Source organism: Staurois parvus, unplaced genomic scaffold, assembly GCF_062004578.1.
Source record: "Staurois parvus isolate SC_StPar_1 unplaced genomic scaffold, SC_StPar_1.0 ptg000679l, whole genome shotgun sequence".
Lineage (NCBI taxonomy): Eukaryota > Metazoa > Chordata > Amphibia > Anura > Ranidae > Staurois > Staurois parvus.
Window position 1 is genome coordinate 1,415,419 of NW_028318475.1, and position 27,331 is coordinate 1,442,749.

The 27,331-nt window shown below is 42.5% G+C and overlaps 1 protein-coding gene across 4 annotated transcripts in view; it reads left to right on the forward strand.

The window, feature by feature from the left end:
• The window catches only part of FAM13A (family with sequence similarity 13 member A), a 270,449-nt gene that overhangs the window by 128,125 nt on the left and 114,993 nt on the right, over window positions 1-27,331 (forward strand). Inside the window, exon 1 of one of the 4 annotated variants that reach the window (XM_089652309.1) lies at window positions 16,256-16,446. The exons of the other annotated variants lie outside the window; for them this stretch is intronic. Coding sequence (XP_089508435.1) covers window positions 16,418-16,446 — 29 coding nt within the window. The 5' untranslated portion in view covers window positions 16,256-16,417. Of the gene's footprint in view, window positions 1-16,255; window positions 16,447-27,331 lie in introns of those variants that run through there. 4 annotated transcript variants of the gene reach the window in all.

Sequence of the window (27,331 nt, forward strand, 5' to 3'; positions counted from 1 at the left end):
GACATAGCTAGAGTAACGGCTGTTCTGAAGATTTCCTCTTCCTCTTTCACACTTTCCTTGTGACCCTGAGGATTCAATTCCTCTGTATCCCTGACAGCCATTTCCTTTAACTGATGCTATCTCAATTACCCTTGTAAGGGTAAGTTTCTTTTCTGTCAGAAGTCTCTTTTGTATTTCAATAGTTTATTAGTTTTAATCGGTATAAAACAGAGGCGACAAAACATGCCCCCACAGGGGCTATCAATTGCACCGATAAGATAAAAAACATAATAATAAAAGAAAAACAGTGCTCGAACTTCAACAAGGCAGAAGGTACGCCCACGCAGGGGCTATCAATGGCACATAGGTTACAATGACGGTAATGAAATTCTAACTGCAATTAAAGGCAGCTGTCCACGATCACCCAAAAAACTAACAGAAATGGAGAGAAAGAAAGAGAAGAGAAATAAGAGGAGAAAAAAACAAAACAAAAAAGGAGAAGAGGGGGCAGAGATCCAACAGCGCCACCATCAAACGCCAGTGCCTAACGCCATTACATCCCCATACTAGCCAAAGGAAGCGTGGGAAAGGCATATTACAACCATGGTTCCCATATTTTCGAGAATTTACATTGGGAGTCGTTGCATATGCTCGACATCTGTTCATTAAGCATCATATTGGTCATACGATCCCGCGCCCCCTGAAAAGGGACAAACGGACTCTTCCAGGCCTGAGCAATTGTTCTGGTGGCCGACAAAAACAAATAGGACGCCAGCTTCTGCTGATGAGCCAAGAGACCCGGTATGGGGCAATGAAGCAAGGCACACCGAGCATCCCGGCGTATAGATAGATGAAACATTGTGAAAAGGAGGCCAAATACACGAGACCAAAAACGGACCAGTCTCGGGCATGACCACCAGATATGCAAGACATCGCCACGATGGCCACAACCCCGGAAACATCGATCACTACAAGCGGGATTAGCCTGGGCCAAACGAGCCGGAACCCAATACCAACAAAACAATACCTTATAGGCTGCCTCCAGCGTGGTGGTATTGAATGAGCATTTAGCTATGAGTGACCAGGCCCTATTCCAGTCCTCTGGATCCACATCCACTCCCAGGTCACGCTCCCACTGAACAACATATGAAAGAGAAGTATGCGACGAGCGTCTGTTCAAGGCTGCATAAAGAAGGGAGATAAGGCCCGGGGCACCCGGGCGCTGCTGGCAAAGCTGTTCAAAGGCCGATTTCTGGTATGGAAAAGAAGTGCCCCGCAGCGAGAGTAGCCAGTGCCGCAATTGAAGGTTTCGAAAAAATTCCGCCGGGGGAACATCCCGGGACTCCTGAAGAAGATCCCAGGTAGGGAAGGACCGAGAAACCAAAAAGTGTCGCACCTGCAAAAACCCATGAGCCACCCACCAAGAGAACGCCCTTGGGTGATCTAAACCCGGTGGGAAAAGAGGGTTGTTAACAATTGGAAGCAAAGGCAGAAAGGGTGACATCAGGCCACTGGAATAACGTACCAAGTCCCAGACTTGTAAGCCATGAAGCAACATCGGGCTCAGCGACATAGGGCGCAGGGCAGGGGGAAGCCATAGAAGCGCCGACGGTTGGATAGGGGCACAGTTAGGTAGCTCCAGCAAGACCCAGAGAGGGACGTCAGAGGAAGCGTGCAACATAGACAGCGGGGCAATCTGGCTCGCCTGGTAATACTTAGTTACATTGGGCACCCGAAGGCCACCCTGGAGTCTATGAGCAAAGAGCGTATTTCTAGATACTCTGGGGTGCTTATTGGCCCAGATGAAACGCATAAGCTTCGCCTGAAGCAACCGAAGGAAATGAGGGGGAACCCGCACTGGGAGAGTACGAAAATAATATAACAATTTTGGCAGGACGGTCATTTTCACCGAATGAACCCGCCCTATCCAAGACAGGTGAAATTGCCAGGAATGCAGAAGAGAAGATAAAGAACTAAGCAATGGGTAATAATTCGCAGCAAAGAGGGAGTCATAGGTGAGGGTCAAGCGGATGCCCAAATATTCAAGAGAGGAGGAAGCCCATTTATAAGGGAAGTAGGATTGAAGGCGTGAAACCAAATCGGAATCCAAAGTAATATTAAGAGCGACAGTCTTATCCAAGTTAATACGGAGACCCAAAATCAAAGAGAAGCGCTCAAGAACCCGTTGCAGATTAGGAAGCGTCGTCAGAGGCCTAGTAAGAGTCAAGAGGGCATCGTCCGCAAAAAGATTCAGCTTAAACTCCTGTCCCACGTATGAAACCCCCGATATATTGCAATCGGTCCTGAGCGCTAAAGCCAGCGGCTCAAGCGCCAGTACAAAAAGCGCCGGGGACAAGGGGCAGCCCTGTCTCGTCCCTTGCCCAATAGGAAAGGGGTTTGAGAAATACCCAGCATATTTAACAGAGGCTGAAGGAGACGAATACAAGGCTTGAATCCAAGAAAGGATAGAATCCCCAAAACCCCAACGAGACAGCACAAACCGCAGATATTCCCAGGATAGAGAGTCAAAAGCTTTATATAAGTCTAAGGACAGTAAGAATCCCGGGATTTTCCGCTGTTGCAGAAGATGTATAAGATGGACCACCTTACGAACGTTATTACCCGCTTGCCTCCCAGGGACAAACCCCACTTGGTCCCTGTGGACCAGGCTACGCAAATAGTTATTGATGCGAGAGCTAAGAATCTTGCCCAATATCTTCAGGTCTTCATTAAGAGGAGAAATGGGCCGGAAGGCTTGCGGTTCCTGTACATCCTCGTTCGTCTTAGGAATCATGGCTATATGTGCTCTAAGTGCTTCCGGGGAGGGCAAGGAGCCCTGTCGTAACTCATTGAAATAGTCAGCCAAGAAGGGCGCCAACAGGACCGAGAATTTCTTATAATAGAGACCGGAGTAGCCATCGGGACCTGGGGCCGCGGTGGACCTTAAAGATTTGATAGCTTGGAGCACTTCTGGTACGGTAACACAGGCATTGAGGGCCACCTGTGCTGCCTCGGATAATCCCAGAAGACAAAGATCTTGAAAAAATGCCTCTGCCTGAGCCACAGGGAAGGGATCAGGTGTAGTGTAAAGGCGCGAAAGGAAGTCCGAAAATCGGGAAACAATCTGCTGGGGATTAGAAGTACATCCACCTGTGGGAAGGCGCAGTCGGATCGGTTTATGGGGTTTCCCCACGGAATTGAGCTTCCTAGCCAGCATCGGGCCCGGTTTATTAGCACAAGAATAAAATTTGTGTTTGGTCCAACGCAGGGCCCGAGAAGTCTCTTTTGAATATTTTCACTATTTCGTCTCAGGACAAACCTGTCCCTCAATGCAGTAGATAGGTACTCCCCAAATGAACAGGTGGAGGCCAGTTTGCAAAGGGCTACCACATATGCCTTAATCTCTTCGGCTGACTGCAGTTGCCGCTGATAAAAACGGAATCTTTCTGCCATTTCTAACGGTTTGGGCTGAAAATTATCCTCTAATAGTTTTAAGAGCTCTGTTAACGGTGTGTTTGCTGGTTTCTCAGGAAACAGATCTCTGAGTGTCCTATGTTTTAGCCACAACAGCTGTCAGAAATACGGCTACTTGCCTATCAGGAGGTATGGCGTTTGCACTGAAGTACTGTTCCAGGCTTTCAGCCCAGGAACTCCAGGAGGCCTGCTCTCCATCAAACTCACTTAATGTGCCTATCAGTGCCATCTCCCTGCTGGGTATCTGGATGTGCTTTCTCCAGGTGCCAGTATATCTTGTTTTGTTTTCCTCTCTCTAGATCAGGCTGGACACATCCTTTGTAAATCCCATCCTCGTCACCACTGTTATACTTTGTCTGCTGAGAGATGAGGCCTTTGTTGCTGGATGCACCATTCCTTTATTGCTGCACTCCTACTTTATAATCAGGTTTATAAGTATAATCACAGGAATACAGCAGTGTACATCCTCTATTACTGTCTATACACACTCTCGCTGACTACCCAAGATGGCTGCCGTGCCCTCTGACTTGTGTGTCATTCCGGGGCAGAGCCACTAGTTAAGGTGACAGAGCATGTAACCACATTCAGCTATAACAGGTGCCACCAGTAGAAGGGAGGGAGATCAGTGAACACCTGTTAACCGGTCTGCCCTTCCTGTTAATGACCCGGAAGCAACGTGTTCTGGTGTCACTGTCCCCAGACAGGATTGGATGATGTGAACTGGAGACGAAACCATCTCCTACATTGGTATACAGCCAATGAGGTGCTGTGCAAGCAGTGTTGCACACATCACTCCCTACCAGCAACCCAGTCAGTCTCCACACGGAGCTAATGTTGGCAAGGAGGTGAGAAAGCATCTTTGCATGGGCTAAAAAAGTTGAATTTTTATCTTTTTTTCTGTGCAAGTAGCTGCTCTTGGCTAGGGTGCAAAATAGTCTAGCACTGTCCCTACTTGAGCTTCAGTTAAATGACTGTGCCTAGATGATGATGTCCTAAATCTACTGCAGGCAGTACTTCATTACCCTCTTAGTGATCAGACTTTAACATGAAAACACAATAGGAAGTAAAGGAATATCAATATGGTGAGGGGAGATCTCCTCTTAGACAGCTGTTACGGAAATATGCGTACCCACTGGAAGCTTTCTTTTATTTCTCTCTTCTATTGACTGCTTTAAAATTTTGGATTTTCCATTACTTTCTCTCCTGGTGACAGTGGTTAAGCATGTGCATTGGCAAACTACTCCTTTTGAATGGACTACCTTAACAGAGCACACATTAACATACATTAATGCACAGCACCTATGAAATATGGCCTAAAGGTTTCGCTTTCTCCTAACAGGAATTATAAAGCATCCATACATCAGTACTATATTTTCCCCTAAAATACATACAAATGATAGGAATATTTGAGAAAGTGGCCAACTGAACTCCGCTCCGGGCAAATAAAAAAATTATCCCTTGCAGTGGGGCTTTGCCAATGATGGGGCACTATTCCTCCCACTGACACCAATGACGGGACACTATTCCTCCCACTGACACCAATGATGGGACACTATTCCTCCCACTGACACCAATGATGGGACACTATTCCTCCCACTGACACCAATGATGGGGCACTATTCCTCCCACTGACACCAATGATGGGACACTATTTCGCTCCATAAGACGCACTTGGGGGGGAAATGTCTGTGCGTCTTATAGAGCGGCCGGCCCAGTATTCCCACCGCCGTTGTATGTCCACAGTCTCTGAACAAATGCAGACACAGTACAGGCGATGACCATAGTTTTTGTTTTTTGTTTTTTTTTTTTTTTAAAACTATAGTCTTGCCCTATAACGGTCTGAGGGACAGTGAACTGGCCCCCTGTTTAAAAAGTTTGAGGACCCCTGGTTTAATACATTATTCACATATTTAAACCTGCAATTTGAGCAACATTACAAGCTTCTTTCTCACCTTGTTGCCTGATATTTATTTCAAACTCTAGAAAATCCTTTCATATTAAATGTGGTTCTTATCCCAGTGAACTTTACCCCATGGGCAGGGTAATACATCCATAAATAATATTATGAGTTGTTCCCTGATTAGTCACCACCAGTATAATCAGAGCAATATTAATTCTTATCACAAACAAGCTTCGATGACTCTCACTTTACCTTTGAATCTGTAGAAAGTACCTGAGCAACAAAGCATCTTGGTGAGTTTTCAACCTACATTATTTTTACAATAGAAAGTTAAAGGTATGCTTTGGTGTAACTTTACCTCACTCATACACATGCACTCTTAATTGTTATGAGAATAGCATTGACAGTGAATCCACGCAATGAGCTTCATTCTCTATTGCGAATGGGTAGGAAGAGCAAGTACATACAACCCAGGGGGATCGGGTTGTTTTTTGGTGGTGTCTCAGGTACCTTGGTACAGCTGAGAATGTAACTTAAGAATGCTGAAGGTATGTATATTTTATAGAGTCATGTAACTTCTCTGGTTATTAGTGCAGGTATACGTTCCTTGGTTTCAAACATGTAATTCCACAGGTTTGAGCAACCATCAGGTAATGTATATTGACCACAGGGCATCTCAAGACTAGAAGTGGGAGTGATGTGGTTATTTGTTGCCCAATGACTCTCCCACAGGTGAGGAGCTCTGTGTAACCTGGATGACCTGGATGCTAAGGTATCAGATTTAGATCAATTTGATGACTTTCTGACAGCTAGTCAATGATTAGGATAGCTAGTCAATGGGTTATTTGACTTGTTTACTGGAACTGCGCTTTACCTACAACGGGTTTCTGCTTAATCCCAGATGCATAGATTTCCATTTCACTGTTCGTGTCTTTTTTTTTTTTTTTTTCCAGATAGCTATTTATTCATTTTTTTTTAGAACTTTGATATCTCTGAGATGCACCATCACTACTGAACTATGTTCTGGGAGTATTTCCACAAGGGATATTTGTAGTAGAACAGAGGACAGTGGCAAAAACAATGGTACAGGCTGATGGATTTTGAAGGACCTTCAAACCTAAAACTTTTTTTTTTTTTTCCTGAAATGTCATGTTAACTCTACACAGATAATATAAAACTGTATATGTAAGCTTTCATGTGCCAGAATTAAATTTAAGCCCAAACTTTTTCTTTAGTTTTAGACAGTATAGTCATAAGTCCAACTTTCTGAAATGATAAAGAAGGACCTTTTCAGCACACCACAGTGCGTGAGCAAAGGACACATCCCTTCCATGGCCTGGTTAAGTGGACTACAAAGATCTAATATAAATAGCTAAACCACACAATTGCTTTTCTGACTTCTTTTTTCTTTATATTATCTTTTCAAAATAAAAAATTTAGTAATATAGCAGTTAAATAAAAAGTTTAGTGCACCATAACACTTTTAATAGTAAATAGCACATTTTGTATAGAGATGTACACATCAGACCAAAATGAGGGACAACTGAGGCTGCACAAGGGACAGAGGCATTTGGCCTTAATAGGGACCTCCAAATGTGGGACATTTTGGAGCTATGGCATGGTGAAGGCATGGAGGTGCCACCTGTGACAGGACATCAGGCGGTGTTAAAAATGGCAATACAATCTTCTTCTTCTTTCCTTTTTTCCTTTTTCTCAATAGATTGAGGGTCATGGTCTAAAAATAACCTTGCATGTAGTTTGTAGTCTGTGTGTGTTTGGAAACAAATTTTTGTGGTAAAGCGAAACTTCTGACCAATACTCCCCCAACACCTGTGGACACAATTTTTTTGGGGGGTGGGGGTGGGGAGCAGGTACTTAGTTTTTACAGGCACCTGCTCCCACTAGGTGATCCAAACAGAAGTTATTCCTGCAGCTTTCTGAGACACATCACAGGTCTTAGGAAGATGTGTGACCAAGCACAGCATGGCTCGCCTATGTGCTGTAGGAAGCCAGCTGTGAAGCCACTACACCTCACAGCTGACTGCATAGTAGGTGCCTAGTCATACCGGTGCGATCTGCGAATTTAAATCACAACTGAAATCGCATATAATGAATGTGAATGTCAGTGTCTTAACATGTGTTTTGCTGCAGCCCGATTTTCTAAAGTAGTTCTTGCATCACTTTTTCTGCAGTTTATTGCGATTTTACAAAAATAGAATATAATGGAAATCGCAAAGCAAATTGCAAGAAATCATTGAAAATCTTCATAAGTCGCAATATAGTCTTCAAAAATCGCACCTGAAATTGAGCGATTTTTAAATCGCAGTGATGTGACTGGTGACTAAAGGTACCAGCGCCGGGGACCCGAAAACTGGCTAGGAATCTGTCTGGGTGAGGACAGCACTGATCCCTGGACAGCAGCTAAAGTATTTGTAGTTGCTGACTTTTAATTTTTTTTTTTTTTTTAAAAAGCATCTTAAATCGCTGTAAAAATCTGAAGTTATAAGATGGAACTCCAGCTATTTTTGAACCCCTGTCCATGACCATATTGAAACCAGACAGCTAGCATTTTGAGAAAAAGGTCAGCAACACATACCACCATTTCCTAATAATTACAGAAGGACAGTCTTTGTACATATTTAGAATCTAAGACTGTTGAATGCTCACAAAAGCTGAACATTGTGTCCTGTCTCGACTGATGGCTGCTTTTAGAAGTATGATTCCATTGTAGACTGTGGGAATATCATGGCATTGCACATAATCCTACCATTACTGGAACAAACAGACCAACCAATGCATTCCCTCATTATTAGTGCAGAAAAATGTCACAGCTGCAATTTTAAGAAGCAGGCCGAGTAAGCGGAGCCTGTCCAGTTCCAGAAATAAGCTAGTAAATGGAGTAACAAGGAGGACACGTTACATCAGGATTATGTAGTGTCATGATCTGTTCCTGATCGGTTTTGCTCTTGGAACATGACTGAGAGCTGTATAAATGTTGGCATGTCTGGCCTGAGGCTGTGGCCTCTCTGGAATGAAGTGTCTGTAAGCAGATTGGGAACACGGGCTCTTCAAGAATCAGAGGCCTGTTTCACAAACCCACTCAGAAATACCAAAGGCTGGTCAGTAGATGTCATTCCATGTAGTCACACAGAAAAGAAGTTTGTTTACTGGAACAGTGCAGTATTTGATTTTTCATTGTATAGCCAACGCATCTTAAACCGGCCATAGATGTTCCAATCATGTATGGACAGACTGAATGTACCCAAGGTAATCGATTGATCAACTTTAGTACAACCAGCCTGTCGAATTTTACATGTGATTATTGCTAACGGTTATTATAGCTTCTAGCAGTAATCACTGTGTTCACAATGGCTCCGTGGGAGGGATTCCCCCATCAATATGGATTGTGTTGATAAGGGAATCAAGTGATTTTCTTTTCCTGTAACGTCTATGGCCAACTTTACAAAAGGAATTGTAGACTGTAAGGCAAAGCTACTAAATAATCTGCCACTATGCTACTCATGCACTGTACTTTAAAGCCACAACTTTTTTCCTTTTGATAGAATAGGGAATGTTTTTTTTTTTTTTTTTTTTTTTTACTGTTGTAGGATCGATATACTTTAACTTCCTGTTCCACCAACACAGCGGGAAGAAAGAGAATCTCCCCAAAGAGAAGCAAAATTGTCCTGATGCCAACTGCATCCCACATGGTGTTTTTTTTGTTTTTTGTTTTTTTTGGGTGTCATGGGCATAGAAAGGTAGCAAAAAATCTCGACTGTGAGGTCACATGCAAAAATAAAATCCTGACATTTTAAGGGCCCATTCACACCACTGCATTAATTGCGTGTTACAAGTTTGAATGGTGCCCCAATGCTCCTTTTTCAGCACAGTAATGAATATATGTAATACTCTTGCACTACCTGTAATCTATGTAGGGATATTAGTGCAGCTAGCTGACGCGATCATGTGTTCTCACACTACAAATCAATGCAATAGTAAATAAGTGCTGCACTGCTACTATCCACAACGCTATTGTAACTTCTAAAGTAAACAAGTGATAAAAACAAGAAAATCTAATGATACCACCTGTCTAATAGTGTCAAGATATACATATATCTAAAAAAGCTATGAATTGTGGCATAGAGTGGTGGAAAGATTGGACGCCGTTTTTTGTTTTATATTTGAAAATATTGGACACTTTTATGCACATATGTTTTGTAAAGATTATATACAGTATGATATGCACTTTGTGCTTGAAGAAAGGACGGAATTTCCAGCATGGACAATTTTTTTAAAATTTGTCATTGATTTGCTTTTTACAGTTTTTTTTCATTTTTATGAACACTGTATACACTGTGTAGCTACTGGGTTACATCACGGTATTTATCTGCACTGCATTTGTCATTAAAGCACTTAAGTTGGAATAAGTAAGCAGTAGGAAGTAGTAGTGTGGGTGCGGCACTTATTTACTATTGATTTGTGTCCTGGACCACTTTACCTCTTTATCCGGACTTGAGGTTAACCAACAGAAATCTAAGGCGCTTAACCTCCATGGCAGTATTCCCGAGTGTAGCTCGGGGTAAAGTTTCAGTACCACAAGCGGTAACCCCGAGCTACACTTGGGCTTACCATGTGGCGCTGCTCCGCAATACCTCGATCACTTACCTTGTCCTTCGCTTCCGCGATGTCCCTCCTGCAGTGTCCCCGGCAATGTCCTCCGGCGGATGCCGGCATCTGTCATCTGGGTTCCATCCCCTGCGAGCGTCGGGACGTACGGGGGATGGAACGGTGGGAAATTTGAAAATGACAAAAAGTGACATTCACTAAATACACTAAAATCCCATAGTAAAACATTACTGTATCAAACCATTTCACATACATTTTGTCCCTAGTGCTTTGTCCTGTGCCCTGCCTGCATTTTTACTGTTCTTTCTGCCTTGAAACTGAGAAACGTCCATGGCGTCCAAAAAGCGATCAAAAGCGGTTTTAGATCAGCTAGAGAACAGTGATAGTAAATTAGAACCACTTGCAGAATTGAGTGATAATGATTCGTGGGGAAATTAGTCATCAGACACTGAAAACGATTTTGCGACTTTGCTCAGTGATGTGCGAACTTGGCGCTATATTTCAAATTTCAGTGTTATTCGTTTGATTATATTATTGAATTAAATTTATTATTATATTATTTTGTGATTATTAAATTATAATTTATGATTTCATGTTTCAAATTGTAATGTACCTGGGATGTTTACTAGATTCTTGTTCGGACAGATTTCAGTGAGTTATTCCTAAAAATTACAGGCCTACAATAAAAAAAAAACATATTTCCATGCAAAAAAATGTACCGCTTTGAGCACAGAAATATGGACATAATCAGACCGCTAGGGAGGTTAATGTATCCTTGCCGACATCCAATGTGCTGCAGCTGCGGGAGGTCTTTCCATTCTAGTGGGAAACCTCTTCTCTTTCCTATCTTGACCTCAAACTCACCAGTGATCCAAATCTTAAACCATTTAAACTACTGTACCTTCTCATGCTGACTTGCCTATCGACCTTTATGTCCTCTTGGCAGTCACTGTATGTTTCCTGGCTAGGTCACATAACCGTTATAAAAATGCCTTTACTTCCCAAGATGCTTTTTCTTTTTCGGCTCCTCCCCATAGCGGTACCATCCTATTTTTTCACATTATTCAAAGAAGAGTACATAAGTACATTTGGGGCCCTCTCAAACCTAGGGTACCCTCTACAGTGCTAACACGCAGTAGATTGAATGGTGGGCTAGAAGTCCCCTGCTTCTCTAAATACTATCAGGCAGCAAGCCCAAATTACCTTTATATTCTGCGACTACAGAGGTTCCGCTGTAATAATAAATGCATATTTTTTTGCAGATAAAAAAATGTGCATTACTATTTTTTTTTAATTCGTTTCAGGAACCTGAATAGCATTGCACCAGTGATCAGCAGTTCACTGCAGCAATGCAGGTCTCCTGCAGACCTGTCCGTGTATCTATGTGCCTGTACATTGTACAAGCAAGCAGATACACTCTGACAGGAAGAATCAATGAGCTACCACGACACTCAACAGCACCATGGTAGTTCATTGAGAACTACAAGCCAACAGCTGCAAAGACATTTGGAATTTTGCAGTTTTCTCATTCAGACTACCGGGAATGAGTGACTCGGCCACATTTAAACAAAAAAAAAAAAAATTGTGACAGCTACTGGGGGTAGGATTGCCACTTCATCCCTTTTAAAACCAAGCGCATATTAATTACACAGGTTCTGAAGCTGATTAAAGGACAAGTTCCCTTTTTAGACAAAAATAATAAATGCACATTTTTTTTGCAGGTAAAAAAAGTGCATTTATTATTTTTGTCTACGGGAACCTGGAAAGCATTGCACCAGCGATCAGTAGATCGCTGATGCCATGCAGCTCTCCTGCAGACCTGTCAGAATATCTGCTTGATGTACGGGATGCACAGCCAAGCGGATATTCTGACAGGAAGCTTCAATGAACTACCATGGCGCTCCACAGTGCTGTAGTAGTTCTTTGAAAACTACAAGCCCACAGCCACTAAGGCTGTCGGGACTTGCAGCAGTTCATTCATGACGGAAGTCCATGAAGGAATGATGCGGCTGTGTGGGCATAGCTCCTCCGCGCTGTTTTCAAATTTGACAGATAATACGGGGAGAAGTCTCCACATACTATCTGTCAGAGGGAAAGGGGCGGCGGGCGCGGCTGCAGCTATGGGAACATGTTACATGTTCTACCCTATAAACCGGTAATATATTCCCAAAGATGAACTTTATCCTTTAATTAAATTCGGTGCCTTATCTGCAATAAATTAGCCTCAACCTGTGTAATTAATATGTTTGGTTTTAAAGGGATGAGGTGGCAGCCCTAAGCAGGGGGGAGAAGATCCCCCGCTAGCTGTCACAATGGGGTAAAGTGAGTGGGGGCTGGTGTTTTGTAACATGTTACATCCTGGAAAATGGATGTAACCTGTTACGAAAGGTGAACTTATCCTTTACCCCAGGTTCACACCTAAGCATTTTCTACAGCGTTTTGCAGAAATGCAGTATAGTCCATTTAACATGATTTCCTATGGGACAGGTTCACATCTCTGCGTTTTCACCAGGTGCATTTTTTGGAAAGGGTCAGGGACTTTTTTGAATGCAAAAAGTTTGCGTTTTGTTTCTATAGACTTCAATGGAAATGCTGCAGAAAAGCATGTATTGCATTTTTACTGCGTTTTTGATGCATTTTGCATTTGCCTAGTAACAAGAAAAATAAAGAAATACGAAAAAAAATGCCATGTCAAACGCAAGTGTAAAAATGCAAAACGCAGAAATGTCTCAAACGCAACCTGTATAGGTGTAAATCTAGCCTTAAAGTGTTTTTTTTTTTTTTTAAATGGATTTTTTTGTACTGACAGTAAAATCCCATTCTCTGAGTTCATTGATGGACACAGCAGCTTCATTAAGGGTAACCGCTTCCCGACCACCCTAATAGCAGATATACTGCTACAGGGCAGCACGGGTGCACAAAACCACATATACAGTTGCAAGAAAAAGTATGTGAACCCCTTGGGATTACGTGGAGTTTTGCATGAATTGGGCATAAAATGTGCTCTGAACGTCATCTAAGTCACAACAATAGAAGAACACAGTCTGCTGAACATAATACTACACAAACATTAGATGTTGCCATGGTTTAATTGCACATAACATGTAAACATTCACAGTGCAGGGAGGAAAAAGTATGTGAGGCCGTAGCTTAATGACTTCTCCCAGAGCTAATTGGAGCCAGGAGTGAGCCAACCTTGACTCCAATCAGTGTGATGATATTGGATGTGTTGCTGACAGTTGTCCTGCCCTAAAAAAACACACACCTGTTTTGGGTTTACTGGTTTCAAGAAGCACTGTCTGATGTGAACCATGCCTCGCAGGAAAGAGCTCTCAGAGGACCTACGATCAAGAATTGTTGACTTGCATGAAGCTGGAAAGGGTTACAAAAGTATCTCCAAAAGCCTTGATGTTCATGTGTCCACGTTAAGACAGACTGTCTACAAATGGAGAAAGTTTAGCACTGTTGCTACTCTCCCTAGGCGTGGTCGTCCTGTAAAAATGACTGCAAGAGCACAGCGCAGAATGCTGCATGAGGTAAAGAAGAATCCCAGAGTGTCAGCTAAAGACCTACAGAAATCTCTGGCACATGCTAACATTTTTGTTGACACATCTACAATAAGGAAAACATTAAACAAGAATGGAGTACATGGGAGGACACCACGGAGGAAGCCATTGCTGTCCAAAAAGAATATTGCAGCACGTTTGAAGTTTGCAAAAGAGCACCTGGATGTTCCACAGCACTACTGGCAAAATATACTGTGGACAGATGAAACCAAGATTGAGTTGTTTGGGAAGAACACACAACACTATGTGTGGAGAAAAAAAGGCACAACACACCAACATCAAAACCTCATCCCCACTGTAAAACATGGCGGAGGGAGCATCATGGTATGGGGCTGCTTTGCTGCCTCAGGGCCTGGATAGATTGTTGTCATTGATGGGAAAATGAATTCCAGAGTTTATCAAGACATTTTGCAGGAAAACGTACGACCATCTGTCCGCCAACTGAAGCTCCGCAGAGGATGGGTGATGCAACAGGACAATGACCCAAAGCATACAAGTAATTCAACAAAACAATGGCTGCAACAGCACAGAATACGCCTTCTGGAGTGGCCCAGTCAGAGTCCTGACCTCAACCCGATTGAAATGCTGTGGCATGACCTTAAGAGAGCGATTCACACCAGACATCCCAAGATTATTGCTACACTGAAACAGTTTTGTGAAGAGGAGTGGTCCAAAATTACTCCAGATCGTTGTGCAGGTCTGATCTGCAACTACAGGAAACGTTTGGTTGGGGTTATTGCTGCCAAAGGAGGGTCAACCAGTTATTAAGTCCAAAGGTTCACATACTTTTTCCTCCCTGCACTGTGAATGTTTACATGTTATGTGCAATTAAACCATGGCAACATCTAATGTTTGTGTAGTATTATGTTCAGCAGACTGTGTTCTTCTATTGTTGTGACTTAGATGACGTTCAGAGCACATTTTATGCCCAATTCATGCAAAACTCCACGTAATCCCAAGGGGTTCACATACTTTTTCTTGCAACTGTATATATATATACGTGATTTTGCATTGCATTGCATGCGCCCTACCCCCGCTGCCATTTGCAGCCACAGCTGTCAGTCACCGGGTCCCAGCCCGTGATTACTCGCTGGCACCCACTGATTGCCAAGCATCTTTGATGGGGAGGAGAACTGTTTGTAAACAAAACAGTTCTCCTCCCTATCAGCTCTTGCACACTGCTTTGGATGGCTGTGCACAGCTCAGCCATGCAAAGCAGTGTGATTACAGTGAAACACACATACACAGATTATAGTGAAACCACACACAGTTAACCCTTTGATCGCCCCTCATGTTAACCCCTTCCTGCTCAGTGCCATTAGTACAGTGTCAGTGCTTTTTTTTTTTTTTTTTTTTTTTCTTTTTTTAGCACTTTTCACTGTATTGGTGTCACTGGGGATGTGACACCAAGTCCGTTCCCCCCCAATGTCAGAATGCCCGCTGCAGGCCTGCTATAAGTTGCTGATCGCTGCCATTGCTAGTAAAAATAAACAAATTCCAGTATATATACCGCCATTTGTAGACGCTATAACTTTTTGGAAACCAATTCATTTATACATATTGGGATTTTTTTTTTGCAGATATGTAGCAGAATACATTTTGGCCTAAATTTTTATGACGAATTTTTGATTTTTTTTTTTTATTATTTTACTGGATGTTTAATAGCAGAAAGTCAAAAATATTATATTTTTTTTTCTCAATTTTTTTTTGGAAAGCACAAAAAATTAAACGCACAGGCGATCAAATACCACTGAAAGAAACCTCAATTCGTGGGGAGAAAAAAGGATGTAAATGTCATTTGGGTGCAGCGTTGCATGACCGCGCAATTTGTCAGTTAAAGTAACGCAGCGCCATAACGCAAAAAATTGCCTGGTCAGGAAGGGGGGTAAATCCTCTGGAGGGCATGTGGTTAAATACGCCGCTGTACCTGTCAATGGGCATAAGAGTGTTTTAAAAACTGCAGAGCAAATATTGTGCAACATAAAAAAAAAATTGCAACAACCACCATTGTATAGTTTAGGGCAGGGGTGTCGAACTGGCAGCACTCCAGCTGTTGCGAAACTACAAGTCCCATCATGCCTTTGCCAGTCATGCTTGTAACTGTCAATGTTGCAATGCCTCATGGGACTTGTAGTTTGGCAACAGCTGGAGGGTCGCCAGTTTGACACCTATGCTCTAGGGCCTCTGCTAAAATATATAATGTTAGGAGGTTCAAAGTAATTTTCTAGCACAAAGAAATACTGATTTTAACTTGGAAACCAAGTGTGTCAGAATAGGCTTGGCATTTAAAAAAACAAAAATAAAAAGTGGAGTATTCCTTTAACATTGGATATAAACAACGTGTTGTCCTGTGAAAGGGCTCATTAGTATGATATGTGACACGTGAAAGGCAGCTGTTAATGCTGCCAGACGTAGCTGCTTTGCTCAGTGTGTACCTTTTGAGCCGTACACTACGTGCTTGGAAGTACATAGTCACCATACTACACGCCAATACTAGGCCTGTAACCAGGACTACCCTGGTCTGCTCCTTGGGATCCGCCCTATTCAGAAGGAAGCTCCTGGAGATGCTGCTATTGGACGATCGGGCGTGATTGACAGCTCTCTGCGTGGAATCACTAAGAGGAGTCGCATTACAAGGTAGGCGGGACTAGCAATGGCGTAGCCTAGTGACAATTCGATTTCCTGATCCGACTGTATATGCGGAGGGGAGGGGCTGAGGGCAGAGAACAGCAGCAGCAATCCAGCAGATAAGAGGAGCTCCTCTCATAAAGAAGTTGGACTTGATCGTCTCCATTTCTCCTCCTTCTTCCGCCCTCATCCTGCTGGAAGGGAAGGCAGGTTGAGTAGAGTGCAAAGGGCTCTTCGGAGTGGGATGGCCTGTGAACTCATGTCTCTACAAAGGTAGATCCTCCTGTGTCAGTGCATGCTCCCTCTTGTGTGTCTGCCTTCTATCCCAGTGTAGTGCAGCACTGCCCATATGTCTGGGTGCTTCCATGGCATCACTCTGCTCTCCTCGGGCTCATTGCCTTTCTATCTTTTGTATTGTGTGCCTCCTATAGGTTTAATATATAGAGGACACTCCTTGATCTGTCTTGTTTACATACAGATGTGTTCTTTTCCTTTTGGATGCATGCCACTCCTGTCTGACAGCACATAATAATGTGTTCAGTGATTCATTTGTTCACTATGGGATTATGCAATTTCATTTGAAATCATCACTCAATTTTCCTCTCGGGATCAAAAGCTCAGATGATTGGTTTAAAGAATAAAAGGACTATTGATTCCCCCCCCCCCCGTACTGCAATTAGAAACAGTGGATTCTGGGTCTTCTTTAGGAAGCACACTGCGATTTTGTGCTGCAGACGTCTTCTGCCACTTTATTGCTGCATCCTATAGCAGCCATGCATTGCTGATTGCGGAGTGACAGCACAGACAGGTGCAGAGGGTTGCCCTGAGCAGACTGCAGTGCCCGTGCCTTCCCTTTGCTGACTTGCTTTCCATCTTGTTTACTTCCTGTCATACAGTAAGACTTGGAAGATCAAACACAGCTATGGGTGGGAGGTCACTCCATACAGCATTACTTGTCTTGCTGATCTTGTGCACGTAGCGCTTATTGTTCAAGTGGGGGACCTTGTTATACAAACCACTAAACCATTCGTTGGGTTGTACATGGCAATCTGAGACCAACAAATGGGCTACAGGGACAACTTATTATAGTCTCCTTTTTTTTTTTTTTTTTTTTTAAGAAATTTGAAGAATTGTTGATTCCCTGACTTTACCTTTTACCACCTGCCCTGTGGCGTGTTGGCTCTGCAGCAGAATTGCTGTGCATGTGAAATAAGAAATGACTGCTGATGCCAGTTAACGCCCCCTGCGTTTAACCTGCCAGCTGGCAGCCTGGGATACTAGGCTGCCAATGCCGATAATGGCATATGTTATGCTAGGTTGTCATTTATTAACACAGGATCACCTTTTACCTGTTATCACAATTAGTTACATTGGGATGAAAACAACCACCATTTTGGAGGTGGGTACCATAATGACCCACATGTGTACTAAATATATACTGTCTGCATCTGTGAGTGAACAGAATATTAATGCTTAAGCTGGCCATACATTATACAATTTTCTTCTTCAATTTCCTTTAGATTTGCCGTCACTTATGTAGTGCAAGGGCCAGCCTGATTGCATGCAAATTGAAAGGGTTTTAGGTTTGACCTTATATTATTATATGTTATAAAGGAAAATTGTATAATGTAAGACCAGCCTTTCGGATAAGTACTCGCTCCTTTTTTGGACTAAGGGGCTGGTGCTAAAATTAATTTAATTGGACTTTTAGGTTACTGATCTGCACAAAATTAGCATAATGTCGCCGTTAAAAAAACAAAAAACATAGTTTTAAATCTAGTAATCCAAATGTCTTGAGTACTTAAATATTCACCTTATTATTTATTATTATACAGGATTTATATAGCGCCAACAGTTTGCTCAGCACTTTATAATATAACAGGAGACCATACAGCAACAATACTGTTAAATACAAGAAGGATAGGAGTGCAATAAGCTTTGGTGCCTTTAGAAATAACTTCATTTAGTTCAATTAAAGCATATCTAAACACAAAAACAGAAATGTAATACATTGCAGGCTACCAATTCTTAGATATGATGGATGCATTACTTTTCTGTTTTTAGGCTTTGTTCCCTTTTATTTTCACCTGGTGATCTTTCCAGTAAGTCTGTAATTCAACTTTAGCAGACCAAGCTGGCCAGCAAAAGTCGTGGCAAGGCCCCTTTCAGACATGTATTTTGATCGGGTCCCCCTGACAGTTTTTCAGGCGGACCCAGTCAAAAAGGTCTATCAAACTCCAGATCCAAATAGTTTTGCTAAGAAAAAAAAAAAAAAAACACGAGGACTCCGTCCTCCCTATAGGCAGATCAAGCTGTGGTAGGCGGTTTGTAAACGGACAGCGGAGTCCATTTACTCTTGGATGTCCTCAGTGCGCTCTGCCTATGTACAGTTGTGTAATCTTCCTGCTTTGCTGCTCTGATCAGCAGGGGTACAGCTCACAGATCTCCTCCTGATAGCGGCAGAATCCTCCCCTTGTGAAATGGGCCTTAGAGGGTTGAGACAGATTTAACACGGAGAGGGGTGCTTACAGTGTCAGCTGTTATTAATTTATGTCCAGGAAGGGAAAAAAACCTACCTACGGTGTAAGGTCTTGTTCACATATACGGCTATTAATGCCTACCCCCCTTAAAAGCGACCTGCAGTGGACCACTTTTCAGTGGTCACTTGACAGGCATTGAGGAGGCAAAGTGTTGCCTGCTCATCGCCTGTTTTAGCACTCAAAATGCTGATCCACCAACCTCATACATTGTATGGGGTCGCAGTGCAGCTCTGTTCCTTTTGAATGGGTTGTGTTCAGCGAATGCAACATGCCATTTACTTTTTGCAGCTTTAAGTGTACAGCCTTGAACAGCTGCATGCCCATGCCCTAGTTTAGGTGGGCAATCAGGATGCAGTAAAACCCGCAACACAACTACCTGCTTTTACTGCTCCTCCCTAGCTGCCTGTGTGGGCAAGTCCTTACTGCTTAAAGCGGAGTTCTGACCCCCCCACCACCTCCCAAAAAAATATTAAAAGTCAGCAGCTACCAATATCCTGGCTGCTGGCTTTTAATATCAGGGCACTCACCTGTCCAGGCATCCAGCGTTGTCCTCACCCCGAGTCAATTCTTGAATTGGTTTTTGGGTGCTGGCGCTGCCATCTTGAATAAGGGAAACCAGCAGTAAAGCCTTGCAGCTTCACCGCCTGATTCCTACTGCGCATGAACGAAGTGCATGGTGCTTTGTGAATGGGCTGCAGTCGTTAGGCTACACTTCCAAGGTCCCAGCGGGCTGCGGGGGCTGCCGAACCTCCGTGGCGAACTTGGCAGGAATTGGGAGCGGGTACCTTTTCAAAATCAGGTAATTGCCCCCCCAAAAGTTGCCAAATGTGGCAGCGGAGGGGGCAAGGAGGCAATAAAGCAGAGCTTCCACTTTTGGGTGGAACTCTGTTTTAAAAAGCACTTGCGGGGGTTTGGCTTTCATTTGGTAGTTGAGTCCATCTAAATCTGCTAATGCTTTTAAAGCTGGGTACACCACATCTTTGTGGGTTTTTTTTTTTTTTTTTTTTTTCTGTTCAGCCAGAATCCAAGTGAGAATTCAGGTATGCAGGTATTCCACCCCGTCAGGACATTTTATTCTGATCGTGGGGGACACTCCGCTATCAGAATACACTGATCAGTGCAGCAGCTGATTGACTGACTGTAAGTGGCTGGCCATACAAGGATTTTAAGCACCTGTCAAACAGGTAGTGCTACATAGAGACCGAAAATTGTTCATCCCTGCTGTAGTAGCCGAATTTGCATTTGTGTGTAACCAGCTTAACACTGCCCTCTCCTCAGATTGACATCTGATAGAGATGCGTCTGATGCATTGATGTTGCTGTCCAAAGGTGTCTCCATTGCTCCTCCATCCAGGAAAGAGACACCTTAAGACAGAAAGTGTGTTACTGGCCGGATCATCAGGTCAAAATAAAGGGGGGAGGGGAGCCTAAAAAACTAAATGAATGCAGCCACCACATTAAGAATTGGTGAGCTGCAATATATTAGTTTTGGGGTTTTAGATGCACTTAAGTCCACATATGTGCAGCTAAAGTTTCACACATCCTCAGAATAAATACACCTATTTCCCCAAGGCCTTGGATTTTTTAGGGACTATTTATAAATAAACAGCATGAAAGTTGCATATTCATTTCGAAAACTGATCGACACCCGGAGCACTGTTAAATCTATTTAAAACATTAAAAGGATACAGCCCTGATTCTGCCTAGAGCAGGATGTCCACTAAATTTATGTTGCTTGATAAAGAATGCCCTAGAAATGCACCCATGAGTACGGACAGATTTAGACCTGGAGGGGCCTGGGGCACATCAGGTTTGGGGTGCCCCTTATACATAGTTTACATTCTCATTGACAGCCGCACATCTTCAAAATGCATGACACAACAGAATTCTAAGGTCACACATGCGTGCACAAACAAGTATAGTGCTCTGTGTGGTTCGCTTGAGAGAAACAATATAATATACCAGTAAAGAAACTTTTATAGTTAATGGCTGGCAAAATAATACTTCGCAAGATGCATTTAGGGAGTAATTTTTTTTTTTTCAATTATATTTTAATTTTAACTTTTATATTTTTTAATATTGTTTTAGTTAATTTTTGTATAAAGGGGGGCCCCTTTTTTTGGGGGGGGGGGGCAGGGCAGTTCTTTTGCCCCCTTATGAATTTGGCATTGCCATAGGGCTGGAATAAACATAAAGGATATCTATACCCTGGAAAAGAAGGCCTTTTGGCTTTAGGACAGAGGTATAGAAAGAAAGCCTTTGCGAAAAAAAAAAAAAATCCTGTTTGGCATTTGGCGATGGGAGACCCAAAAACATTTGGCAATGGGTTCACTAGTTTATTAAATTTTTACTTTTTGGTCTTACCACAAAATGTTTGTTTACGTGGTAGAAAGGAAACCCTACTAATGTCTCTGATGAACCCTATCCTTGTGATGAAGCATGGAAGTGGTAGGGAATGCTTTTAATTGGAGGGGGCTGGGAAACTGGCCAGGATTGTGGGCGAAATGGAGGCAAGGGCAGTTCTAGAGGAAATCCTTTCATCCTTCAAATTACACACTAAGGGAAAGTATTACTTCCAGCAGGACAATGTCCCTGTACAAACAGCCAGAGCCTAGGTGACCAAGAACTCCAATTACTGGGAATGGCCTTACCTCCATGTTACCAGAAACACAAGACCCCAAAGTTTCCATCCAACCACTTTACCCATCTGGCTTGATGCAGCAAAACCAAGCATGGCTAGGAGATTGGGCAGAAAACTGAAGATGGACCATTCATTCATAGACCACACTAAAACATTGGGACATGCTTTCCTGGGGGGGAAAAAAAAAAATGTTGGGACATGCTCCATATTTTACAACTTGGCACACCAGAATGCACAGTAGTGCCTTACCATGGGTTGTATTCAATTTCCATGAAGAATGAATGGCACCGTAGTGCACCAACACACTAAAAGCAGTTGTAAGGGATATTTTTTTAAATTAAAATAATAAACCTGCTATACTTACCTGCTCTGTGCAATAATATTGCCCAGAGTGGCCCCGATCCTCCTCTAAGCTGCTTCCTATGGTGGCATACCTGCGGGCTTGCTCCTGAGCTAGTCTATATGCGTCCATTGAAACGTACACAGCGCAGTTTGGCCCAACCCCCAACGAGATAGGACTAAGGAAAGTATAAAGGGTGGTGAGGAGGTGAGACAGCTAATTGGATATTTTTTATCTTAATGTAGGGAAAGCATTCAGGTAAAAAAAAGTATTGCCTTTAGAACCATTTTAAAGCACCCTACCACACCAGTGTGACTAGGCCCTCATTTTTTTCATAACTAGTAGCTTTTTTTTTTTTTTTTTTTTTTGTTTTCCGGGTCCTTTTGGAATTTTTTACTTTATTCCCTGCCCTGGAGACACACCAGGAAGTGGTTTAAATCTCTTCAAAGTGAGGGTGCACGCTTTGGAGTACCTGGATTATCTTAGTTGGGTGTTCAAGACTTTAAGGTGGTATTAAAGGTTTGGGTTTTTTAAAAAAGAAAATAACAAACGTGTCAGTAGTTTTGCACAAAACAGCCCCAATCCTATTCTTCTCGGGATCCCTGCTGGTACTCCTGGCTCCTCCCCCTTGACCAGTGCCCCCAATAACAAGCCACATGCTATGGGGGCATTGGTGCATGCTTGCTTTGAAGCCTGGCTGTGTCCTTAGTGCCCCAGCTCAGATCAGTGCCATCTCAGCCAATGAGGAGAAGCAGTCCGGGGACAGCTGAGACTTTTGCGCACATCACTGAATCAAGAGGGGTCTCAGGTGAGTATAAGGGGGGCTGTGGTGGGAGCAGCAAACAGAAGATTTGCTTGAATGCAAAAGAAACCTTTTGCCTTTACAACCACTTTAAATGGACACGTGCGTTTCTTTCCCCTGGCCACTGTCCATTCATGAACTCTGTGTACTGTTGTGGGTGGTCTCTCACTCTGCTTTGCTTTTGTCAGGATCCTTTTAAGATATACCTTGGAGCCCTAGTAACACCTTGACAACGATGTATTTTCCTGAAGCGGAGTGTTAAAGTGGAACTACACTACATTTGAGCACCACAAAAAAAAACGCAACTTAAAGTGGTTAATTCTCAAGATTTTTCACCTTCATGTATATTATGCATGAAGGTAAAAAACCTTCTGTGTGTAGCAGCTCCCCTTAACACTTACCTGAGCCCCATCCCGATCCAGCAATGTCTACAAGAGCCTCCGTTTTCCTGGAACTCTCATTCCTGATTGACTGTGGCAGCATTGGGAGCCATTGGCTCCTGCTGTTGTCAATCACTGCCAGGGAGCCAATCAGGAGGGGGCGGGGCCAAGCGCATCTGTGTGTGAATGGACACGCAGAGCTGTGGCTCGGGAGCTCGCCTACTTGGCTGCCCCCATAGCAAGTTGCTAGGACTGCTGGCGGGGTCCCCGAGAAGGAGGTTCAGGGCTGCTCTGTGCAAAATACCTGCACAGAGCAGGGCAGTATAACCTGCTTTTGTTATTTTAAAAAAAACCCTTTTTATCACTTTAATTCATTTTTAAAATTCAAAGCAATTGCCCCCATCCATCCATGTCTCCATGCTTTATTTTGCTGAGAAATCACTTAGAAATGCTAGGGGCACATTTTTCAAACTGTGGCCATCTCCAGTAAGGGCAGATGATTCAAGTAGCATTAATTTCCTGGAATCCATCTGCTCGTAGGTCAGGCATGCAGGCAGCAGGGTGTCTAGTGCTAGTGGTCACCAAAACACAGAGGTGGTCAATTCCTCCACAAGGATATAATAAAGTATGAGAGGTCCTACCTGAAGCATAAGACTGTAAGGGAGGGAGTTAGAACCAGGAATGTCTTTGGGTAGAACTCGCCTAAGGGCAATATGTTAGGAGCACAAACCTTGACAAGTCTCAATCTGCCATATAACATATGGAAAACATGGCTTGAGGAACACTTGATATAACCTGTAATCACTTAAAAAAAAAAAAAAAAAAAAAATAGGAAATCATGTGAAGTTTCATTCCTATCCTGGGAGGTAATGTAGCAGCAGTTCAAGAATACAAAAGATAATGCACATATATGGCTGAAGGCTTGAGGAACTGTAGTATTTAATCACAAGTTATGGAATGTTCTAGATTTCTAGAACTTCGTACAGCATAAGAGAAAATGAATATCCGTAGTTGTAGGCTGATGCCAAAATCAGAATTATGACATGTTAATAAGCTCCTGTTTTTTACATTGCAGTATTACTCTGAAATGGCGTGCTGTTTCTTTTTTATCTTTTTTGCTGGCAGAATGCATTGTATGTCATTTTGATATAGCTTGAATAGAAATTGTTACGGCTTTACAATATAACAAAAGAGCGATTTGGAGGTCTGTACTCCTGTGTATTACAGAATATGCAGTATACCAACTGTTGCTGGAAATGCTCCTTTTCAAAAATGTGACCGCCTTTTTTTCATTTCAAGGGTTGAATATTTTAGTTTTGTTTTTTCTTTAGCTGTGGTGGGGGGCATTGATTGGGTATATTGAATCTGATAAAATAACTGTTCTTGCATATGATAGACACAGGAGTGAAAACCATTTAGCTTCTGGCACCTTGTTAGACTTTATACACGAAGGCGGTTTCTTGCATCTGAGATGCATTTTGTTCCATTGAGAGCCTTGGGAATTGATCACTCCGGCAAATTTATTGATGTGTATACAAGGTCAAAAAAACATAACCGTACATCTTTGTAACTCATGCACATATGCCCATGTTTTATCTTTTTATATACCCTACAAGTACAAAAGAATACCTGATAATGTTACAAAAATGCACTTGGCTCTACTTGCACAGCAGTGTGATCCATTCAGAGATCTGTGAATAGGGAGACTACGAGTCTCATCTGCCACAGAGAGGGACTTGTAGATCTCCATGAAGCACAAGTATGGTGATGTCATCATTCTTGTAGCCCATTGATGCTTCCATCTAGTTCCGTATCCAAAGGTCCCTTCCTCAGTAAAGACCTGTGGCTGCAGTGTCAAGTCTATTCCTAAGGTAATTAATAGCAGTCAGCACAAATCTAATGTCGAAGTAGAAAACTGTCAATTCTCCTATAGTATAGAACCATTGTAACCAGTTAGGCTAGCCATAGATGTGGTGGTGTTTTTTTCCCTTATTCTGCCCAGCAGCTGAACAAGAGAAATCGATAGATTCCTCATTCCACGTTAAGCAGCATAGATGGTAGAATCTCCCCTGGCAGCTATTATATTCTGATGGCTGTCAGAACACTTGAACGGTAAATGCATCTGATTGGATGTAATCCGTGTTTGGCCAACCATTTTTTTTTTTTTTTTTTAACTTGAATCCTTTTTTTGTTTTTTGTTTTTGTTTTTTGCTTTAGTCAGTTTGTTGAGCTGGGTGGTGCCACTAAAGCCATAATTCGGCTTGCAAAAACTTAAGCTGGCTATGGATGGATTGTGGGGTTTTTTTTTTGTTTTGTTTTTTTTTTTTTTGAGCAGTCAGTGGGTTGATCACACAAAAAAAAATCCTGTGCTATTGTATTCTTCCACTGTCAGAATATACTGATCAGTGCTGCAGGCGAATATCTCCTGTTGAATAGGAACAGCCCTACATGGATTAAAATTTGGCTTGTTCCTGCTGAACCGTCCGAGTTTCAATCCATTTATGGCCAGCGTTAGAATAGGTAGACTAATGAAAACTGTTCTGATGGCTTCTCAGGTTACTGCATGTTATTTATGTATGAACCCTGTTATTAACTAAGCCTATTACAGAAAAACATTTAAAGAGGCTCTTCACCCTAGAAAAAAAAAATATAAACAAATCTTGTAGATGCTGACTAGTAATGAAAGATCCAGCGCTGTCCTTGCCCACGCCAGTTTTTTGTCGCTCTTTCGAGTACCTGGTGCCAGTATCTTTACTGAGGGAAAACAGTCTGACTCTTTGCAGCTTCACAGCCGGGTTCCCACTGTGCCTGCGCAAGCCATTTTGTACTTTTTGTGAATGGTCCTGTAGTCTTTTGAGACTTGTGATGTGTCCCAGAAAGCTGTGGGCGAAGAGAGGGATGACTGAACTTCCATTTGTATCACCCAGGTGATCGGAGTGGAAATAGAAGCAGGTACCTATTTAAAACTAGGAACCTGCTTCCCCAAAAAAAGCATTATGTGCCAAATGTGGGGGAGGATTACGTAAGGTGGAATTTCCCCCTTTAGCTTAAAGTGGTCGTAAACCTCATACATGAAATATGAAAAAGGCATATCCCTTTTTATTGTGTGTTCTTGTTTTAATTAGGAGCACTAAGTGTCATTTCTGTCTGCTGCCTCATTCCGCTGTCAGCATGAATTGCTTCTGACAAGTTTTCCTGACACCAAGAGAAAAATGGTGACAGAGGACCTCCAGCAGATGACAGTCTCAGCATTGTTCCTGTGTGGAGGGAGGTGTGTCCCTTTCTTCCAATCAGCTCTTGGAGCTCTCCTCACTGAGCTATTCATAGTGTAACTTCAGCTCTCTGCCTCCTTTTTTCTGAACGCTCAGACAGCTTTATAGCTTCTCGATTTTATAATGGATGTGGAAGAGAAGACTGCAGATAAACAGGTACAACTTATGTAGGAGGATTTGTTTCATCTCTGTGTATCACCTGAGGCCAGTCACTTCACTGGGTATATTTAAGGGTTTACAACCACTTTAATGTTTGTTTTTTTTGTTTTTTTCTGGTATGTGTCAATGTTGGAGCAATAGAAAATAACCCATTTGACTGTGTTAGGCAGTATTGCCTTATGCCCTATGGCCTGTTCATGCTGACTGGGTTGCTGTGTGTTGAGGAGTATCCTACTTGAGATTATTTGACATTGTAACCTCCCATGTAGATTTGGTAACTGTACTGGAGATTGACATTTGACACTGTAACCTTCATGTTCATTTGTAGCCATTATTCTTTGGGCCCTATTGCAATAGCATTATAGTATACATGGCATTTTTTAGTCAGCAGTGGCATCCTATCCGCTGCAGACACATTTGATTTTCAGCAGTCATGCACTGACTGGGCATTTTTAATAATGCTGGTAACGTTAGATGTGTAAAGTCACGTTAAAAATGTGAGGTTTTTTAGATTTTTTTTCATTAGCATTTTGCTGCGTTTTCTCACGTTTGCATACTTTAGCATCTTTAGCTTTTTTTTTTTTTTCTGTTAAAAAAAAGTCCATAAACCCATTTTTCAGCGCTAGAGCATTTTTGCAGCTAAAAAACTCCTCTAGAAACCCACTAATTTTGTGTGTTTTTTTTTTTTTTTTTCTTTTCAGCCAAAAAATGCCTCTGCCAAAAAAGTTGATTACAGTCTGTGTGCATGGACACATAGGATAACATGCTGGGGGATTTACTGGCTGTAGAAAAAAACGTCAAAAGCCAAAAGAGGCAACTGTAAAAACGTCCAGTGTGCATGGAGACTTGTACTGTATGGTAGAATTGCAGTATAAGATGTTTGCATGTAACATTGGAGTCATCCAGACAAAACTGTAACCTCCTGTCTTTCATGGAAAGAATATTTATACAAGTATAATATAATTTGATCTTTTATCATTCTGTTTTTAAGATTCTTTGATCATAAATACGGTTTCTTTATCGTA